The following is a 19945-nucleotide window of genomic DNA, read 5'->3' on the forward strand; positions in this document are numbered from 1 at the left end:
GAAAGATTGGTTTTAAGTCAACCAATCAGTTTCTTTAAAATTTCATAAGCTTATGTTGGTTAATCCCATTAACCAATCAGATGCTTCTTCTAGGCCAGTGGTTCTCAAAGTGTGCACCAGGGTGCACTGATAATCAGTGTGCCCTAGAAGATTTCTAGATGTGCTCTATGGTATTCCAGAGAAATATGTGTCTGTTTGGGACCAAAAAACCAACAGGGTTTTTTGGAGTTTAGATTTTTGGGGGACAGAGGGGTGGGGAATTGGCTGTAAACAGCCAGTCTGCCCAATCCCCCACCTCACTTGCCTGATTAGGTTGCAAAAGGCTGTGAAGCTGTGGTGCTGGATTGTTTACACTACCCCCCATGTTCCCTGGAAAGACTGGAGGCAAGTTTCTTCTGTCCTTTGGTGTAAAGTTAAGATGATATGTATGGTAGGGGTTTTGGATTGATGATTAAACATAAGGAATTGTCTCTTGAAGCCTTTTGGATTTCTATAAAAGAAGAATATGTGGCAATATCTAAAAAAGCTTTGAACATTTTACTACAATTTTCAACATCCTATTTATGTGAATTAGGACTTTCTACCCTCAACATAATTAAGAGCAAAAAGTGAGGAATTCTTTAATGTATTGACGAGGAAATGAGAGTTAGCCTTTCAAATATATGTCCAAACATTGAAGAAATCACTAGGACACATCAGGCTCATGTTTTTTATAAACACAAGGATGAAAAAACTTAACACATTTGTACCGGGACCTGCCGAATTTTCTAAATCTTACTAAGAATGTATCTATAAATATAAAAAGATAACTTTCTATCATTTTTAAATTTTTTAACTCCTCTTTTTTATAAATTCTAAAAATCATAACTCAAAAAAGTAACATAAAAATGTTTTTAATGTCAGAATAAATTTAATTTTGTTGTATTTATTTTGTTTAATTACCAGAAAAGCACACTTAGACTTTATATATTTTTCTTTAATATTTGACTTAATTATAACTTATTTCTCAGAAATTTGTATATAGTGCTCCTACAATTATTTGTAGGATTTTAAATGCGCCCCAACTTCAGAAAGTTTGAGAACCACTGTGCTAGGCTATACTGACAAGCCTCGCTGCTTGCCATTCTGGCTTCCACTACACTGTCCTAAAGCAGAAGCACAGAAGTATTTTCCCCACAGTTCAGGTATGAATTGGTTGTACCCTGGGGAGGGCTGGAAAAACCTGGCACAATGCACTCCTGAAATGTGTAATAAGCCTGTGACTACTTTAGCCTTCTAGCAAATTAAGCTAAAGGGAATGCTGAAGCTTCTAACTGAAGCAGGCTTTCCAAGTTTTATAAAATATAATGTCCAACTCCCTTTGCTCTCTTTCCCTACCAATGTCTAACTACCTGCATATGTTAACATTTGTACTTTTATAGTCTCCTTCTTTTTTGTGTTTGAATGTATGTTCATTATAAGTCATCTCTCCAACTGTAAAATGAGAGAGAGACTGTGTCCATTTAAACATTAATCAGCTTGAAAGTCAAAGAAGCCTTTTTTTGGTGAGGTAAGAGAGATGGTTGAGGAAAGACTGTCTTTTTTTTTTTTTAATTTTTTTTGGGGGGGTATTTTTCTATTTTTTTAATTATTTATTTTTTTATTTTTATTTAGGGATTTTTAGAGGGGGGGAGATAGCGAGAGAAAGAGAGAAAGAGAGAGAGAAAGGGGAAGAGCAGGAAGCATCAACTCCCATATGTGCCTTGGCCGGGCAAGCCCAAGGTTTAGAACCGGCAACCTCAGCGTTCCAAGTCGATGCTTTATCCACTGTGCCACCACAGGTCAGGCGAAAGACTGTCTTTTAACTTCTGTGTGTGTGTGTGTGTGTGTGTGTGTGTGTGTGCGCGCGCGCGCACACACGCACATGTCAGAGAGAGAGAGGCAGAGAGAGAGAGACAGATAGGGACAGATAGGAAGGTACAGAGATAACAAGCATTAATTCTTTGTTGCAGTACCTTAGTTATTTATTGATTGCTTTCTCATATGTGCCTTGACTGGGGGGCTACAGCAGAGAGAGCGTCCCCTTGCTCAAGCCAGCGATCTTGGGCTTCAAGCCAGCAACCATGGGGTCATGTCTATAATCCCATGCTCAAGCCAGTGACCCCACGCTCAAGCTGGTGAGCCCACACTCAAACTAGATGAGCCTGCACTCCAGCAGCGATCTCAGGGTTTTGAACCTAGGTACTCTGCATCCCAGTCCAATACTCTATCCACTGCGCCACTGCCTGGTCAGATCCTGTATTTTTTTATGATATATTTTTAATGGAAATTCTGTAGTACTAGCACCAAAATAAGAGACAGGAAGAACACTGGCTTGATCAATTGTTGCTCTGGATCTCACATCTTAGTTAAATTGCCCACTGCTTTAAAGTACCATCAGGCATAAAAGCTTGCACATTGGTTTTAACCCTTAGAGAATGGATTCTTCTTAAATACAAAGTAGCAACTTTACTAATCTTCAATTATTATTCCTTTCCAGGCTGTGACAAAGACATACTGATCAATATTCTAACTCAACGTTGTAATTCACAAAGGCAGATGATTGCAGAGGCATACCAGAGCATGTATGGCCGGGTAAGGTCTCCTCCTCTTGACTCATGTACTTCTAGGGCAAACGATTGAGAAATGACCGCTCTCTCAGAGAATAGGTACTGTTCTTCATTTCAGTCGCACAGATGACAAAGATTTCAGACCTCACTGTATATTCGAAACAGTTCTTATGTCTTTCGCATGCTTCAAGGATTACAAGAAAGATGTATCATCAAATGTTATCTGTGTGTGAGCACATTAACAGTGACTCCACCAGTCTTTTCTCAAAAATCATTCAACTTTGGAAAATGAAAATTCTTCTAGCCTTACATTACTGGTTAGTCCAATTAGGTTAAAAATGTCACACTGGGAATACCCAATTCAAGCTTCAGGTAAAGCAGAGAAAGAACTAATAATGATCACTAGGTCAAAAAGTAAAATCTTTCTCTGTAATTCTCCACAGGTCCTCACCTAACTCTCAACCAAACTGAATTATCTACTAGCTTTTCCTTTAACAGCATGCTGTTGAAGAGACCATTAAAAAAGGATGGCAGTTAAAAATAGCTTAAGGCAATAAAACTCTCTATAGTGTTTTAAAGTAATCACATTCTAATTTCAAGCAAGTACCATTAAAGATTGCTTTCTTTTGTTGTGCATTTAAACCACAGATTCAGAACAAAAACTCTTCAGGCCAAAAGGGCCTGAAATATCAATTACTTTGTCACCTGAGCACTATCGATGAAACACTATCATAAAACTCTTCTCTTCTAATGTTAGTCCGTAAATTTACTTTATCTCAAAACCTCGGTCTTTGAACAACTGTAATACATGAAATAAAGGATATCCCTCTTATCCCTCTGCTTTAGAATGAATTAGTAAACCAAAAAGCCACGACTACTAGGGAAATTAGTTGAGTTAGGCCACAGAAGGAAACCAGTTATGTTTTGTAAGTCCAGGTAAAACTGTCAGCTTATGTTCCTATGGCACCGGCACTAGTTTTCCTTTGCAGAATATAAAAACTATAATAGTTGAAGCACTAGTCATCTAATAATGTTTTAATATGTATACTGAGATGAGAGGTCATATTTCAGTAATTTTTTTTTAGCCGAAAGACTTACAGACATCTTTGCTTTTTATACAGTCAGGTAAATTCAGGTTAAAGCATTACTTTATCAATCTCTACATTACAACATAGCAGATTAAAGCAATTAAGAAATGAGATACTGGCCCTGGCCGGTTGGCTCAGCGGTAGAGCATCGGCCTGGTGTGCAGGGGACCCGGGTTCGATTCCTGGCCAGGGCACATAGGAGAAGCGCCCATTTGCTTCTCCACCCCACCCCCTCCTTCCTCTCTGTCTCTCTCTTCCCCTCCCGCAGCCAAGGCTCCATTGGAGCAAAGATGGCCTGGGCGCTGGGGATGGCTCCTTGGCCTCTGCCCCAGGCGCTAGAGTGGCTCTGGTCTCGGCAGAGCGGCGCCCCGGAGGGGCAGAGCATCGCCCCCTGGTGGGCAGAGCATCACCCCTGGTGGGCGTGCCGGGTGGATCCGGGTCGGGCGCATGCGGGGGAGTCTGTCTGACTTTCTCTCCCCGTTTCCAGCTTCAGAAAAAATACAAAAAAAAAAAAAAAAAAAGAAATGAGATACTTACACTCAGGAATGTAAAATCCATTAAACAATTTATATTTTAGTGGAGCACTTTCCCTGTATCCAGAAGCTCTCAAAGTTTGTTCAATTCTCACATTTGCTGAATAACCCATGCCATATGGAAAAGCGTGGCTTCTATACTAAATTGCACCAACAGGAAAACAGAGAATCATGTTGGCCTCTTCCCTCTGAAATACTGTTGTCATAAAACCAGTTATCAAGTCTTGCAATTTACTCTCCTTCTCACATGTCCCCTATCCCTTCACTTACACAGACTTGATTCAGGGCTTCATCATTTGGAGCCCAGGCTCATGGTGGGTGAGCCTCCTGGCTGGTAGCTGCTCTTCCCAGTTCTCCCCCGCCCCCGCCCTGGCCTAGCTACACTGTAACCAGAATGTTTCCAAACCTAAATGTATACTTTCATGCTTTAATCCCAGAATATTTATTTTCGTTTTTACTAACAAATATTTATATGTTCAGGGCATACAGAGTCTTGCTGGCTTTGTGTCTTTCCCCATCTTCAGCCCTCTCCTTTCTCACACCTGTCAACTGCAGCCAAACGAAACTACCTATAGTTCTACAAACTAACCATCCCTGCTTCCTTCCCTGTAGTCATGGTGTTTCATCTATCCTCAGTGGCCAGACTCTCCACTCCCACACTACACAGCTACTCAGCTTCCCGGACACTGGACACTTTTCCTCACACCACTACCCCCCAAACAGAGCGAAGCAGACTTATGTTACTACAGCATCCTTTATGTAACTTCCCCTTGGTACCCAATGAGACATTCGTGAGCTCTTTAGATCTGTTTCCCTGTATCAGAGTCTAAATCCTTGAAAACTGAGATGCATCTTGTTCATCCCTAGAGTCCAGAACCGATGTCTGTCTCACATGCCAAGATTGCTTAATTAATGTTTGTTGAATGACCTTGTGAAGGAGCAGCTGACTGCACATCCCCTTATACTATGCAATAAGGTTTGGCTCACTCACTCTCTGCTCTGGGCTAGGTGCTTCCTGCTGGGCTCCCATACTTCCCTGTGCATTACGCTATGGCGGCCTCGACACCCAGAGTTGGGTTGGTTTCCTGTCATCCTTGCTGACTAGACTGTAAACTCCTGGAAAATCAGGGACTGGATCATTTGCTGCAGTTCTCAGCCCCAAGCCAGACACAGACAAAACACTCTACTTAGAGAACAGGAAACCTCATAAACTATATTCTGCCAATGTATTTTTTTTCTTTAAAAAGAAAAAAACCTCCCTTATTATTGCCTTTATAGTTAAAATGAATATTCATAAGTTGCTTACATTTCTCTTTTCCCTCGTTCCTGCTCTAGCTGCTCTCAGGTTCTTCAGCCTGACCTTCCGTCAGGGCTTCCTGTCCACCCCTGTGGATCATGCTCAGGATTCCTTCTTCCATTTCACACGCTGTATCTGCTGCTACTTTTCCCTTTCTGTGGACAGAGTTTATAGATTTCCTGGATCTTAATCATTGACATTTTTATTTGTTGTTAATACGGATTATCAAGATTTGACAGAATTCTTTTCTTAGTGGCACAGTAAAGGGCAGTGCTAGGTCTGCTCCATAGATACACGATGTTTGATATTCATGCTAGTCAACATCGGTGAAGAGCTGCAGAATTCCATTAACAACTGTGCCTCATCTCAAGCACAAATGGATTCCTAGACTTCAATGAAAAGCCCTCTGGAGTGCCTCTGACTGACATATTATCAATATCACAAATGAGGTCACTCTGATCGTCCACACCAAAGAAAATGCTGGTCTATTGACAGTGCAGAGAAAGCAAGGAGACAATGAACTGCCTCTGAGGCTGGGGACAGAGCCTACCCCTACCTGATAAGTTTGGCAATCGATGATTCCTGGAGGAGTTCCAATTCAGCATCGAAGCAATCTGTTTCCCCAATTTTCATCTAAAATAAGGATGATCAGCTCTGAAATGTCCTGATATCTGGAATTCATTAACCCCCTGGTGCTGGCTATGTAATTTAGTGTAGGCGCTGACTTGCCCAAAATCACAAAAAGTTAGAACTTGCACCAAGGTTATCTGACTCTTCATCAAGTCTACGAAAGCTTCTCAATAATGCCTGTTGTTCTCAAATGAATAAACACCAGACTTAACAAGGGCAGGTGTCTATACTGTTAGTTCCCTCATATCCTTGCAACCTTCACTCAGTGGCAGCTACCTAAGAAGGCCTGATCTGGTCCCCCTGCTTAAAGTTGTCACCTACCCCAAACCTATACTGAAACTCCACATCTCTTTCACCTGCTCTTTTGCTTTTCTCTAGAATACTAATTGCTTTCTAACATATTACATAATTTAATACATATTATAAATAATATTTAGTTTGCTACCTTCCTCTAGAACACAAGCCCAACAAAGGGAAGAATCTTTGTTTTGTTCACTAATGTTTCCCCATAACATTTACAACAATGGCAGGCATATAATTGCTATTACAGACTGAATGTTATCCTCTCAATATTTACATGTTGAAGCCCTAACTATGAATGTGACTGTTTGGAGATAGGGTCTTTAAGGAGATGATTAAGGTTAAATGAGGTCATAAGGGTGGGTTCCTAATCCAATAGGACAGGTGTCCTCATGAGCAGAAGAAAAGATACCAGGGGTCTGTGCACAGAGGAAAGGTCATGTGAAGACAGAACAAGGTGGTTAGCTGTAAGCCAGGAAACAAAGTCTCGCTAGAAACCATCCTTACTGGTACCTTAATCTTAGACTTTCAGACTCTAGCCTGTTAGAAAATAAAATTCTTTATTTTAAACCAACTACCCTATGCTACTGTGTTATGGCAGCTTAAACAGACTAACACAGTTGTTACTCAATAAGGAGTTGTGAATGTATGAAGAGTTCAAGTGTACTGTTCAAATCTGTCGTGTTCTCATAACATTCCCACCTCTCATCTTCATAATGAAAAATACTGATCTTGAAATATCAACATACCTAGGAAGTGTTGGCTAGGAAAGTAACTACTTTTGGGGTAAAATAACCATGACACTAGTACAAGTAATAGGTGTTGTATCTTCTCTATCTTTACTTTTAGTTTGGAAGTGATGGGATAGATGTTGTTTTATCCTCAAAGGTTGAATTTTACTATTCAGTTTATCACAGATTAATTTTATCAGCATGAGTTAAATAATTTGAAATGATATAATTACCTTATCTTTCAAATATATCATGGGTTAAATATATTCTTCTTGGTGAAACTAGGAACTTACCATCAAAAACTAATTTTTTTTCAAATAAGTTTTCTATAAAATCAAAGTTTTCTAAGTATAGTAAACAACTGTGAGTGTCTGTTACATCCTGAACAATTATTTCTCTTTAAAATAATATATACAGCCTCCACCAGGAAAGGAGGGAGGAGCACAAAGTCTGAGGGAGAGAGGAGGGTGGGCAGAAAAGAGAGAAAAAGAAAATTGAATACTATTAAAGCCAGACCCCATTAAGCTTCAAAATACTCTTTAATGCAGTTCTATAAATTTACACTCCACATGCAATATATAATGATTCCCATTTCCTTTAAATTCTCATAAAACTTCTTAGGTTTGACCACTCTTATGGATGTAAATGGAGTCTGTGATTTTAACCTGCATTTTCCCTAATAACATATAATGTTGAGCACCTTTCAATTGTTTTTTTTTTTATATTCTGCTTCCTATTTCTTTTAAGTTAACTCTTTATATTCTTTGTATGTTTTTTGTTCAGAAGCTTGCAGTTTAATTATCAATTTGTAGTTATTTATATAATTTAAACATTAGCTATGTCTTCTGTATGTAGATTAAAAACATTGTCTTCAAGTATGTGGATTCATTTCACACTATGTTGTCAATCTTGTATCAAGAACTGTGAAGGCTATAAGACTTCAATCTATTTACAATATAGCAAGTTAACCAGCCAAGATGGCACAGATACTGGTGAAACCCAGGAGACTCCTGAACCAAAAACAAAAGGCTGTTTACCATTCACAGTAACAGTGGTAGCCAGAGTGTCAGAATTTTTGCACCTATTCCCCAAGCCTAAATCCCATAGATCATTGCAAAAATGACCAGATAACATCTGTACAAGCAATGGGTTGCACTGCTGAGGAAAAACCATCAGATTAGAAATGTGAATCACTTATTATGGGCAGAAAGGATAGGGAAACACTATCTCTATCTCCTTATGCTATTTATGCAAACATCCTGGAAAAGTAATCCAGAATGAAGGGCTGTCAGTGGCTCACTCTGCATAACATTCAGAAACATGAAAACTACAGAAAATTGCCTCCCAACAATATCACCCCTCATTTCTCCTCCACTTTTGCTATTGACTTCTTTTATTCTGAGTACACCAATCCCTAAGCCACTTCTATTATTCTGACCAACAAAAGCTGAGACAAAATCCATCAATTTGTCTCACACAGCATTTAATTATCACAGGACACCAAGAAGCAAGGGGAGGTCAATTGGCAGTATTGATCCCAACCACGCCCCCACAGGGGCCTGGACCCAATGAGCTGAACAAATCCCATAAATCATCAGGACCTATTTTATAAAGCTGAGTGACTTTCTCCTTAAGTTTTAGTAATGACCTTTCCACTTGCTTTGAAGGTTTCACCTAGATACGGCAGGATGTATTAGCTATGGCACAGACTTCACCTTGTCCTATAAAGGGGAAGTCCAAGGCAAGTCTATCATTCATAACAATCTTGGCCAGTGAATTGAGGCTGCCCTGAATACCTACAAGAGCCAAAGTGGTGTGATTAGACATTCCCTCCCCAGGGGCCAAGGTTGTAGTTCTTACTCTACCACTAGAAAATTGTCATTACTCTGGTAGTTGTAACTTCACTGTTTCTTCCTATTATTTCCAATTTACACTCAGAACATTTTTGGGGAAGGGTCAGATGCAGAAAGGACAAAGGTATTTTAAGAAAGCTTCAAGAAAGTCATTATGTCTAACACACAGCCAAGTAGTCATTATCTTTATAATCGAGAATTAGGAGGGTCCGGAGATAACCTTGGTGGTTAAACCAAACTTGTTTGAAACCCTGTGCCCACTTGTGATTAGATTGTCACCCTCTCCAGTAGAACAACCAGTATACCCTGAGGTTGGCAATTTTTTTTAATTTTTTTTTATTATTTATTCATTTTAGAGAGGAGGGGGTGAGAGAGAGAGAGAGAGAGAGAGAGAGAGAGAGAGAGAATGAGAGAAGGGGGAGGAGCAGGAAGCATCACCTCCCATATGTGCCTTGACCAGGCAAGCCAGGGTTTTGAACCGGCAACCTCAGTGTTTCCAGGTTGATGCTTTATCCACTGTGCCACCACAGGTCAGGCCAAGGTTGGCAATTTGAGAGAAAAAAATCATCATGCCCAGGAATGTTTAGGGTAGAGTCCCAAATTTTTAAAATATGTCTATGTAATAGAGGAAAACTGTGTCTCTCTACACTTACACAAGTTCAACACTTCACTTCTGACATCAAATATGGGGAATTAGTCTCCCTCCAATTAAACAATTCTGAGACTAACTACCCAGAGTTACCACAGACTCCACAGGTTAAGGGCTCAGTCTCACAAGACTGTGACCCACTTCAAATGTCAATCAAAAGTTCCAGATTGTCGCCTGTACTTCCGACTAGCTATAAATCAGAGGTTCCAACAACTCTCTCCATAGATTTGATAATATGCTAGAACGGTTCACAGAACTCAGGAAAGTGTCATACTTACAATTGCTGTTTTATGATAGAGGATACAACTCAGGAAGAGCAAAATGGAAGAGATAAATAGTGCAAAGTAAGTGGAAAGGGGGTAGAGCTTTTGTACCATCTCTGGGCATGTCACCTTCCCAGAACCTTGATCTGTTCACCAGCTTGGAAGCACCCCAGGCCTCTCAAGTCAGAGTTCTTATGAGGCTTCATTACATAGGCATGACTGATAAGCTCATTGGTCACTGGTGAATAAGTTTGTTGCCAGTCCTTCTCTTCTCCCTAAAGATCAGGGGTAGGGCAGAAGCTTTCAATTCTATAATCATATGGTTGGTTCCTCTTACAATCAGCCCTGCTTCCTCTAAGATTATTTTATCAGCACAAACTCAGGTATGGTGGAAATTGGCTTTTTATAAACGACAAAGATGTAGCTCTCATCCTATCACTCAGAAAATTACAAGGTTTTAGATCTGGTCCAGGAACTGGGATGAAGACCAATTAGATAATATATACATATATATAATATTTATTATAATTATTATATTATTATAACCCATTAACCCTCTACCTTTATTATGATCAGGAGGGACAATGGCATTCAGGAACAAACCACTTACAAAGCTGTGTACATCAGAAGGAGCTAAGAGAGACAGAGTCAGAAGTCTTACTGAGTTGATCAATTATCACCAATACCCAAAGCTTATGAATGGTGGCAAGCATGGAAGAACCATCAAATACCTTGACTATCAGTCTATTGTTGAGTGCCTTTTATAGTCAAAACTGTACAGGGTCAGTCAGTCTGGAAAGCCTAATACCATGACACTTATTAATTTCAAGGACCATAATGGTGTGTCCAGAGTCAGCTGATTGAACAGGACTAGAAGCACTGTAACTTGAAAAGTGTCAAAAGTGGTGAGCCAACTAGAGGCCCTAAGAGGGGATCAAAGACTGATAAAGCCCATTGGAAAGGGCTGTGCAGGAGCAGTGCCCTTTGAACTTTGACTTTCTTCACCATGAGTAAAGCATGGCAACTTTTGACTGGAGTCACAAAGCTGAGAAGCAGTGGTAACTTTGACTTCAGACACATAGAATATTTGTACATGCCCAGATGATAATGATGTATGTGTTGTGAAGTGCAGTATGATGATGAATCCAGGTAGCAATGGTATAATCTGGGCACAGCAGGCTTGATCAGCAGCTGGGAGTCCACTGGTATCACCAGGGCATAAGCCTGTATTGTGGGCATCTGTAAGAATGACATAAAAACTCCTATCAGTAGCCACAGTTTATTTCCACATTACAACCCCAAAGAAACCGCCTATTCATATGCAACCTCTAATTTTCCAAGAGTAAAAACAGAGAGTTAGGTCTAACAGCCTAAGACTGGGTAAAAAGATTAAAAAAAAAAGTTTATCAAGGGGAGTGCTGAGTGCTGTCCAGAACTATAAGAATGGCTTTGATTTCTGCCCATAGAACAAAAATCATCCATTCTTGGTTTTGCACAGCTGTTCCTGAGTTGAACAGCCCCAGCAGCCTAGTGGACACCATCTGGTTTCAGTGTGTCTGAACCATCAGTGAACCAGGTCAAGGCATTTAGGGCAACTGATTGAGGTCTCCACTGATTCAGCAGCTTGTTTCAAGACCAAATGGGGGTTAAAGTCTTTCTAAAAAAGATAATGGCTGTGATTTTTCATGTAAAGCCAAGGTGCTCCTGGGGCCAAGCCAGATGCTTTCTTCAATGTGCCATGTCTATTTGTCAAGTGAGACTTGTTGATTCCTTTCTCCTTGGTAGTCACTGAGTCCTAGTTATCCCACCAAAATTCCACAACAGTCACAAGCTTCCAAAGATCAGGCATTCGGTTTCTATAAGAGTTCAGTAGCAAAGCAATAGCTGCTTTTCCAAAGTGATGTACCTGAAAGTTGTATGAGGAAGACAACAAATTTAAACATCAAGAGACACCTCTGGAAGGCTGCTTCCTCTTGTCAGAGGTTCCCATTAACATAGCGCGTGTCACTGAGACTTCTAAAAGAAAGTGACCATTGGGGTTATGGGGCCTTCCTATATATGGCTAGAGGTAGAAACCCTTCCCTATATGTGGCTCTTCTCCTATCAAAAGTATCTCCTTTGGTACTTATAAGCATTCACAGTAAAAATAAAACATATGCCTGACCTGTGGTGGCGCAATGGATAAAGCGTCGACCTGGAAATGCTGAGGTCGCCGGTTCGAAACCCTGGGCTTGCCTGGTCAAGGCACATATGGGAGTTGATGCTTCCAGCTCCTCCCCCCTTTCTCTCTATCTCTCTCTCTGTCTCTCCCTCTCCTCTCTAAAATGAATTTAAAAAATTTAAAAAATTAAAAAAAAAAATAAAACATAGGTATAAACTATATTTAATAATGAAATTTATTAGAATGGTACAGTGAATCAGCCCAAAGGGCCCCAGTCACAAGTTTCTTTAGCTTCCCTTCTTCCACTGCAAACCTTGCTCACACCCATCATTAGAATTTGAGTATTCCTCAAATTCAACCAATGGGCTCACCTAGAATGGTAGCTGGGTGGCTATACCCAACAAATTCATAAAAATGTGAGTCCATCTACTCCTGAGAGTCCTTCAGCATAGTTAGTATGAATGGCTTTTAGTACACAATGGGACAGGAAGACCTTGGTCTCACCCCTAATTATTTCTCTTCCAAATGCAATAGAAATTTGAGGGGTTGGGGAGGGAAAGACATGAGGGGAAAGAGGGGATCAGCATCAATAAGCAAGATATTTATTTTCTGGGTGTTAGCTATACAAACTTCAATCAAATGAACTCTGATGTTTGGGCTTACACAAAGTCCTATTTTAGGTGACAAGTTCATCACTGTGGACACCAGATGTTTCAGCTACGTAGACTCTTGTTGCAGTGGCTAGAATCAGGTTTCTTTCTGGCCACAGCCATGGGGTTTGCACCTTTTGACTGATTTGGAGTTGACTAATACTTGAGAAGTTTTTAAAATCAATTTGTCTTTGAAATGAACTCTGTAGCATTTGCTGCTTCATCTTCAAAACGTTTAACTTTATGCCTGACATTAATATAAAAGTTGGGGGTATATTCCAGGCAATAGCATATTATTATTATCAAACATTTTTTAATTCTATATTGTTTTATACTCACCAAAATAATTATTTTTGCTGTTTTATAAGTCAATGCTTCTTAATTTCAATTTTTTTGTCCATTTCTCTTCTAATATCCAACTCCATGTTTCTAAGGTCAATGCCATTTCCTTCAAGTTCTTTTTTTTCAGAAATGACAAATAATTGTTAAATTATTTTAGTCTTTTCCTTAAGAATATATTCATTTTTCTCTCCTTTGTTGAATATTAGTTTAGATGGCTATAGAATTCTAGGTTATATTCTAATTATTTTTTCTTTGGTCTTTGCAGATATAATTTTAACTTTTTTTGCTTTCTGGGTAACCTTTGATTCTTGGGTTGCACTTAAGGTATTTTCCTTATCTTTGGTATTCTCAATTTTACTATGTTTGTCAACAGATTTGTGTACTTTTATCTACATAACTAAGGATTCACACATAATATTGTTTTTGAAATAGCATCTCTCTGGCATTGCCCACATTCTCTCCTGCTATAAATTCCATTTGACAAAAGTTTGTTCCTACCATTCAGCCTCCCAAGTCTTTTAAATGTATGTTCATATCACCTATTTCTTGTTTTTCTCTGTGGAATTTTTTAAATCATTTTTTATAGATAGTTCTCCAATTTACTAATACCATATTTAGCTTCTTAATAGCTAATCTTTAAAATATATGTTAGATTTTTAACTTTAGAAGTTTTTTATTTCTAGAATTATATTTGCTTTCTTTTCAAGTCTGTTATTTTTTTCACAGTGTTCTTTCAGATTGTTATTGTCTCAAATTCATAGGTTTTGAATTCTGCTGTTTGTAGAGTTCACCATCTAGCCCTCTGGAAAACTGATTCTAAGTGCATATCAAATTTTTATTGTGAGAACTTTTAAAGCGTAGCTTGCTTTCTTCAGTAAGATATTTTTTCCTGGAGAGTGAGAGAATTTCTCTAGATTTATTTTGCATTTGCTTCTTCCTGGTGTCCCAAAAGAATCACCAGCTCAAGATCAATATTCATGATGATTTCTCTTCATGGAGTCTCGGTTCATATGACATTTCAAGCCCAAAGGAGTCAGAGTATTATTTTGAAAACTCAGGGGAAACATTTTTCAATTCAAAACCCAGACAAAGAGAGCTGAGCTCTCTGCCCATCTTTTAATGCTGAGTGGTACGGATTGTCAATCCACAGGTGGAAATCCGTGTATAAGGAGGGTTGACTTAAGTTATATATGAGTTTTCCACTGTGCAGTGATTGGTGCCCCATACTCCTCCCCCCCCCCCGTGTTGTTCAGGGATCAATTGTATTTTTGTCCTAGTTCACACTTTACTGAGGGTATAATCCTTTGAGAGTTATACCAACCTCATATAAGAGATTTCAGACATAGTTTCCTCTGTTACACTGGCTCATAAATGGTCTTAACTTGGGCTTTGAAACCCAAAACAAATAGTTCTCACACCAACTTCTACTTTCTCCCAATCACCTGTAAGGTCATCACCCAGGTCAGCTCATTTGCTTACTCTCTGGTTTTCATGTATCTCCTGCTTTTTATACCCAGGGGTTTCTCTTTCTTCTGAGATCACCCATTCTTTTGAAGGAATGTTTGTTATAGTTTGTTGTTTTGGATGGTGAGAGTTTTAGCATCTATATATTGATCCTCCAACAACAACCAAAAAAAATATCATCATTATTATCAGACAAAAATGAACGATTCCAATTTCCAGTGAAAAGTGAATAATTAAATAAACTGTGAAAACATCCCTAAAGTGAAGCTGCTCAATAGAATATTCAGCTTGCACAGACGCTGCTATCATATAAAATGGTGGAAGTATTTGCATGATAAATTTTGGGGTAGGCAAGTATTTACACAATAAATATTGGGATGGGTAGAATTAAGACACATTTTAAGTTACACTTTGTATGGGTCTACATCATCAAGTATTTAAATAGCAAGTTATTATTTTTATGATAATAGAAAAAGGCATAAAAATTGAAAGCATATAAATCTAAACACTGTTCCCTTGAGCATATCCTGACACAAAAAAACATTGGTCTTCCTTCTACTTCTTGCCCCTAGTAAACATACTTAGATAAGGGAAAGAGGAACAAGAAGGAGACTACCATTTTACTCTCAGTTTGAATGGAGTGGTCAGAAGAGCTGCATCAGGGGTAATCTGCAGTTTCATTAGCTCAATTTGAAAAGCAAGTACTCATTAGCTTAATGCAAGGCCAAGCTGTGATTCCCACAGAGTCCCTTTAAGGCAAGTCTTCAGCAAACAAGAAAGCAGAGGCGGTCAGGCTGGGGAAAGTCACACTCCAAAGGTTGCCTCTGCAAAGCTATTTATATAACTCCAAGTGAGAACTTAAGACTCTAATTAGAGATTCTATTTGAAGGCTCCTCTTTCAACTTGCAAAGTTTAGCTATTTAAACATATCATTCAATATTTATCTTTCCAGCTGAAAGTAATATCTTCTGCTCAATGTCCAGATAATATCATACTATTTTTACTGCTGTAGCACTGAGCCTTTTGGGCATTGCAGGGAATTTATAATTTCTGTGTTTCTGCACCTTCCACTAAATATAATTGTTTTGTTTGTCTTTGAATAGCCAAGAATGATTTCAAACAAATAATGGTTGAATTAAATTACAAGTGGTCATCATTTATTCATTTTATATGAATTTTTTGTGTTTTCTGTGTAGCAGGCACAGTTCTATGGGCCATGAAAGAGCCATGAATAAATCAGACCAAAAGCCCTGCCATGATGTAGCTTACATTCTACCTAGGAAAAACAAATAAAGATTTAGTAAAATAGTTGTGTTAGAAGATAATAAGGCTATAAGAAAAAATAGACACCTGGTGAGAAATATAGGAAGTGTTGGGGGACCAGATGTAATATAAGTAGTATAACCAAGGCAGGCTTCAGGGAGAAGGCAGGGAGAGAGGAGCCATTTGAATATTTAGAGAAAGAACATTCAAGGAAGAGAGAAGGGCAAAAGCAAAGACCCCGAGATGGGAGCAGGCCTGCTGTTCCAGAATCAGTAAGAAGCCTGCTGTAGGTGGAGGAGAGAAATCAGAAGCAAGAATAGTAAGAAGAGGAGTGAGGGCAGAGAAGTAACCAAGAACATGTCCTGAAATTTGTGAACCATGGTAAGAACTTGAACATCCACATGGACTAAAACACCTGATGAGTTTTCTTTATCTTGAGATCAACTACACAACAAAAGTTCTAGTTTATCCTGGAATTTAAAATGGGGAAGGGCATTTCAAGGAGAGGAAACTGACCTGATTTTGTATTTTTATGGGATCACATCGTCAGATGTGTTGCGGGGAGAGTGTAGGGTACAGGTCACAAGGGAGACTCACTGGAGGCTACTACTTTACTATGGAAGAGTGGTAAACACGACCACATTAATATAATAAGTACTGGCCTGGACAAGGGGTGTAGCAATAAAAGGGGTAAGAAAGTCATAAGTTTCTGGATGTATTTATAAGTTAGAGATAATAAAATTACAGAGAATTGGGTAATGTAAAAATTGTGAGAAATATAATATAAAACTTCTGAGGTGGAAAGAAAGATTGAGATAGAGAGAAGGACAGAAGAGTGGAGAGACAGGGTGATATAGTATTAGCCATTTTTGATCTGTAGCAAACTACTTAATTTTTTTTTGTGGGGGGAGACCTTTTTGAGTGCCTAACAAGTGCCAGAATATATTTAAAATTTTCACCTAAGTTGAATATTTTTATACTTAGATTAAGGCTCTGAGGAAGGTGCTGCTATTATTTTCACTTTACAGATAGGGAGTGGACACAAAGAGGTTAAGTAACCTAAGTAGGTTACTTAGTACAATCCCACAGCTGTACTTTGCACAGCCAGGATTCAAACCTAAACACTCTGCCCCCAGAAACTGGCATTAGATGATATATCTGATACCTCTTCTTTCACTGAAATTATATAATTTCATCGCAACCTTTCATAATATCAGTTTACCCATAGCCACATATGTATACACAGACATACACCTGAGTTACAAAACAAAAATATACCAGCGCCATCTACTGGCACTACTAATCTCAATCTACAGTAGAATATATGTATACAGAGGTGTTCAGTATTAGTATACAAAATAAATGAAGATATTATAAATATTTGGGAGGAACAGTGATCAAAGAAATGTGTCTAAAGAATAAAGAAAAGGCATTTACAATGCCCAAGGAGTCTTCATTTTGAACATTTTCTTTTTCCTTTCAATATAATCAATATAATCAGTAAATTAAGGTTTTTCTCTTTCCACATACATTTGTTTATTCTTTCACTTGTTTATACATTTTTTTTTGTATTTTTCTTAAGCTGGAAATGGGGAGAGACAGTCAAACAGACTCCCGCATGCGCCCGACCGGGATCCATGCGGCACGCCCACCAGGGGCTACGCTCTGCCGAGACCAGAGCCACTCTAGCGCCTGGGGCAGAGGCCAAGGAGCCATCCCCAGCGCCCGGGCCATCCTTGCTCCAATGGAGCCTTGGCTGCTGGAGGGGAAGAGAGAGACAGAGAGGAAGGAGGGGGGGTGGAGAAGCAAATGGGTGCTTCTCCTATGTGCCCTGGCCGGGAATCAAACCCGGGTCCCCCACACACCAGGCCGACGCTCTACCGCTGAGCCAACCGGCCAGGGCCCACTTGTTTATACATTTATTGATATGTTATATATACTTTATACTCCACACATTTTGTATATTCTGTACGGTTCTGGAGCTAAGTGATAAATTAAGGAAAATGTATGAGAAAATCCACATCCTGATAGACTTTTGGGAGAAATAAATGAAAATAATATGGTCATTAAAATCTAGTGTAAAAAATGAGAAGATAGAGCAATGCTGGCAAAGAAATAATCAACTTCACTTGGAATTGGAGGAGGGATCATAAGTGAGAGATGTAAGGCCAGGAGCCACCACCATGGCCATTTACATATAGCTTCGCATTATTAGATGCGGACAGTCGGTAATGAAACAACAGAGTCAAAAACTGGTGGGCCATCATCTTTAATCCTAGCTTGCACCCGGTGGGCAAGTAAAAACACACACTGGGTTCCAAAACCCACTCATTCAGTGCTCACAAAGCTACTGACTTATCCGAGTTTCCTAGAATCAAAGGTTTCTAGCTCACCAGCCTTATTCACCTCTGTTCCCCATCTCCTTCTCCTGCACAAACTGCACTAACTGGCTTCTCCTTCAGCACTCCACCATCCTGGCTGCCTCTCCTGGCCTTCTCCACGTGGCCTTTCTTTGCTTTCCTCTCTGCTCTCTCCTCTAATGCTAATCTCAGGAACTGAGAGAGAGCAAGCTCCAGGTCTGCCCCACTTTATAGTATAGAAATCAAAACCTTTAATCCAATATACAAACAAGGAAGTCTCTGATACAAAGTCACTTATCTGAGGCATAATGGGATTCCTCATAAGAGTGCACCACCCCACATCAAAGGGTGAGAAAGGCTTAGTCCCAAAACCAAGCCCCAGGCTACAAGGATACTGCCTGCCCACAGCCCACCCCTAACACACATTAATATAATCACGCCCATCCCAAGCAGAAAGGGCAGCTAATATCATCACCTGGGCTACGGGCTTCCATGTGGGCAGTGCCATCTTTAACAAAGTGAGCATAATATATTTTATCTTCCCAACAGAGAATAATCCTAATGTTTCTACCTTCCCATCTGCCAATTACTATGATTAATCTATTTGCCTTTAAACATTCAGAGCACTGCCGCTAAATTTAAATGTCCATAAATGCTACATTCACCACCTGTATGTTATGTTCATTACCTTGTTAATATATGACTAGTGGCTTCCTATGGCCTACATAGCATTTTAAAAAAAAGATTAGAAGGGCCAAATGCTTGATTTAAAACCCAGGCTCCATCACTTCCTTGTTGATTTATAAGAAACTTGTACTTAAGCTCTATGTGCCACAGTCCTCACCTATACAATGGGATGATTATAATTCCTAATCGATAGGGTTGTTGTAATGAATAATTACAGCTATTCTAATACTCTGAATTCTGCTTGACAGCCAGTGAGTAATAAATATTAGTGGTTATTATAATCATCACACTCCTTTGTCTGACCTGCTTGAATTTCCATTATCAGGGTCTTCCCACTCTGATCTAAAAGGGACAGAAAAATAACTGACATTCACAGTCTCCTTTAAAACATTTAGATTTCAAATCAATTCAACCGCTTATTTAAAGCTAGCCTATCCATTCATATGCACATTTTACTCTACCCAGACCAGTGCTTTCTTTGTCTTTATATATTGTCTACTATTTTTTTGATTAGAGAGAGAGAGAGAGAGAGAGAGAGAGAGAGAGAGAGCGGCACAGACAGACAGGGAGAGAAAAAGATGAGAAGCATCAACTCATCATTGTGGCACTTTAGTTGTTCATTGGTTGCTTTCTCATATGTGCCTTGACCAAGGGTCTCCAGCTGAGCCAATGACCCCTCGCTCAAGCCAGTGACCTTGGGGTCATGCTTATGATCCCACACTCAAGCTGGCAACCCCGTGCTTAAGCCTGATGATACTGCACTCAAGCTGGTGACCTCAGGCTTCAAACCTGGGTCCTCAGCATCCCAGGTGGATGCTCTATTCACTGTGCCACCGCCTGGTCAGGCACATTGTCTATTGTTGATATCTCCTATGCCTTTGTCTAAATAAATCCCACCTCATCTTTCAAGGTTTAGCACATATCTACATTTTCCATGAACCCTCATTTTATTAAAAGTAGCTTTCTTTTATGAATTTTTATAACTCTATGAGTCTCAATGCACTGCTCTTAAGAGTCTCTTTATGGTCTTAAATAATACATACTAGATTATTGTTTTAAGTCTGTATATACTGTTTTTGCCACTTC

General features: G+C 39.4%; 1 protein-coding gene across 1 annotated transcript in view; it reads left to right on the plus strand.

Moving 5' to 3' along the window:
* Positions 1 to 19945, plus strand: part of ANXA10 (annexin A10) — a 76042-nt gene that overhangs the window by 34365 nt on the left and 21732 nt on the right. Inside the window, exon 3 of the mRNA XM_066387862.1 lies at positions 2519 to 2613. Coding sequence (XP_066243959.1) covers positions 2519 to 2613 — 95 coding nt within the window. The remainder of the gene's footprint in view (positions 1 to 2518; positions 2614 to 19945) is intronic.

This window comes from Saccopteryx leptura, chromosome 1 (assembly GCF_036850995.1).
Source record: "Saccopteryx leptura isolate mSacLep1 chromosome 1, mSacLep1_pri_phased_curated, whole genome shotgun sequence".
NCBI lineage: Eukaryota > Metazoa > Chordata > Mammalia > Chiroptera > Emballonuridae > Saccopteryx > Saccopteryx leptura.